General features: G+C 42.4%; 1 protein-coding gene across 2 annotated transcripts in view; it reads right to left on the bottom strand.

The window, feature by feature from the left end:
• The window catches only part of LOC149136250 (uncharacterized), a 167,913-nt gene extending 165,669 nt beyond the window's left edge, over positions 1 to 2,244 (bottom strand). Inside the window, exon 1 of one of the 2 annotated variants that reach the window (XM_089351454.1) lies at positions 1,319 to 2,244. In XM_089351454.1, coding sequence (XP_089207580.1) covers positions 1,319 to 1,391 — 73 coding nt within the window. In that variant the 5' untranslated portion in view covers positions 1,392 to 2,244. The remainder of the gene's footprint in view (positions 1 to 1,318) is intronic. The other variant, XM_089351455.1, reaches the window with a different exon arrangement.
• Positions 2,245 to 2,500: the final 256 nt, after the last annotated feature.

The raw sequence follows: 2,500 nt of genomic DNA, 5'->3' as shown, positions 1-2,500 counted from the left end.
ATGATACAAGTGGCGGTGGGGGTGGCAGCGTTGGCGGAGACGTTCGTTGGCGGAGACGTTCGTTGGCGGAGACGTCGGTGGCGCAGGCGTCGGTGGCGCAGACGTCGGTGGCGGAGACGTCGGTGGCGGAGACGTCGGTGGCGGAGACGTCGGTGGCGGAGACGTCGGTGGCGGAGACGTCGGTGGCGGAGACGTCGGTGGCGGAGACGTCGGTGGTGCGGTGGAGGGAGCGATAAATAAATACAGTAAATACTTTATACGCCAGGTTATTTCTAGCAATAAAGCAACATGTAATGTAAATATAGGCAAAGACAAAGATGAATAAAGAGAGTGGAGGGAGGAGCCGGGAGGGGGGGGTTACGAAAAAGAAGAAGAAAAATAAAGGGGTAGGAATGTATGTGGGAGTGGGAATGAGAGTGAGAGTGAGAGTGAGATTGTGGGAGTGGGCATGGGAGGAAAGAGGCAGAAGGGAATGATTGCGAAGTGGAAGGAAAGTGAAAGTATTTTCTGCATGGGAATGCATTTATGTATATTCGGATAAACACGCGTGTCAGAAGGTAAAACTGAAGAGGGCGAGGTTCGGGTGTGGATATGTTGTACCCGTGTGATTACCTTCTGTTAACTAACTTCTGTTTGTGTTACTGAACAAAAATGTAGTTTATTTGAGTTGAGGGAGGATTGGGGGGTGGGGTGATTTTGTTGTTTTGTTTTGTTTTACTTTTAAATGGAAACAACAAAAGACAAACTTTAGCTTTAACACCTCTCGAACTAATATCAACAGGTTGATGTAATTAAGAGTCGACAGTGGTAGAAGTGAATGCTACTGCTGCTGCTACTGCTGCTGCTGTGGCTGTTATCATTACCGCTACTGATTTTGTTTATGTTGTAATTGTTGCTTTAGTTGTTGTTGTTTAGCCACAGGTCAGCCCCCGATCGAACAGACATGTACGACTGATCAAGTGTTCCACTTGTACGACCATCCCGTCTCGTGACGTTTGTCTTTATCAGGGTTCACGCTATCAATTATTTACTTACCTTTAGATTGTCCTCTCTCTCTCTCTCTCTCTCTGTATTTTTTTTTGTTTTTTTGTTTTTTTGTTTTTTAATAAAATATAGACAGTACAATTCTATGGATGAATTTTTTTTTTGGGGGGGGGGGGGGAAATCTGAATGTTGTTTCTAGCGATAACAGAAGAAAAAAAAAAAAAAAAAAAAAAAGAAATGGTTTGTGTATCAGTATTAAGTAAACATTGCGGTAGATATTGCAGCAAGTTGTTAGAGCGAGCAAAAGGAATGAAGAAGAAGCTATCTTACTTACAATCAAATGCATACTCCGAATGTTCGCTCTCATCTAGAGCCAACACAACATATTTCTCCTCCGAAACAGCCATTGCAGCGGTGATGAGAGAAGTTAGTTTTCAATTAAGTTCCTCGGGTTGGGTTGATAAAATTTTGTGCGAATGTGTATCTGTGTGTGTAAATGTGTGTGTATGCACACACAGTCACACTTACACGAAGTAGAAGCCACACATCGACAAGAAATGCGGTCACAGACTCCACGAACTGCCCAGTACTTAAGATATATACTTGTTGGACTTTTTGTAAATTGGATTAGAAAACTTAGCGTAACGCCTTTTCTTTTAAAAGAAAATCTCTAAAGCAACGACGATCAAAATATATATTTATATATAGATATATATGTGTGTGTGTGTGTGTGTTTTTGTAACCTGACGTTCTCTTGTTTTGATGTTTTCACCTGAAAGCGTGTAGCATCACAGAGCAAATATGTGTGCGAGTTTATGATAATGCGTACGTCTGCGCGTGCGCATATGCTTCTGTGTGTGTGTGTGTGTGTGTGTGCGTGTATATGTACGTGTGTCTGCGTGTGTGTGCTTGTGTGTGTATGTGTATAATACTATACTATACTATCACTGATTTAGTTTATCAACTAAACAGATGATTCGTGCAAAATACGTTTTTCACGGCGCGCTGTAAAGTATCTCTGCGTTATAAAGTAGTAACGTAATAAATGCAAGCAGCCGACACTACTACTACTAATACTACTACTACTGTTATTATTATTATTATTACTACTGCTACTACTACTACTTCTGCTGCTGCTGCTGCTGCTACTAGTACTGTAATTATTGCTGCAGCTACCTGTGATGCTACTGCTTAACTGCTGCACTTACTAATACACGTCCGTGATCATTGCAGATGATGGTGATGCTGCTGTTAATGCTGTGTTTGCTGCTGCTGCTGCTTTCGCTGTTGTTATTTCTATCACGGCTGCTGCTGCCCCTACATTCAGACATAGGAGCAGCGTGTGTTTGTGCGTGCGTGCGTGCGTGTGTGTATGCGTGTGTGTGTGTATGTGTATGTGTGACGTGATGTTCGCATTGTTGATTCACTCTACGAAGGCATCTAACATGGCGTTGACTGCATTTCACAAATCTCATCACAGACAAATTAGTGGAAGTGATGTGACGTATATTAATTA

The sequence above is a fragment of the Octopus bimaculoides genome, chromosome 4 (assembly GCF_046866305.1).
Source record: "Octopus bimaculoides isolate indiv1 chromosome 4, ASM4686630v1, whole genome shotgun sequence".
In the NCBI taxonomy this organism is placed as follows: domain Eukaryota; kingdom Metazoa; phylum Mollusca; class Cephalopoda; order Octopoda; family Octopodidae; genus Octopus; species Octopus bimaculoides.
The sequence above is the reverse complement of the archived record's forward strand: the minus strand, read 5'-3'. Positions and strand labels throughout refer to the sequence as shown.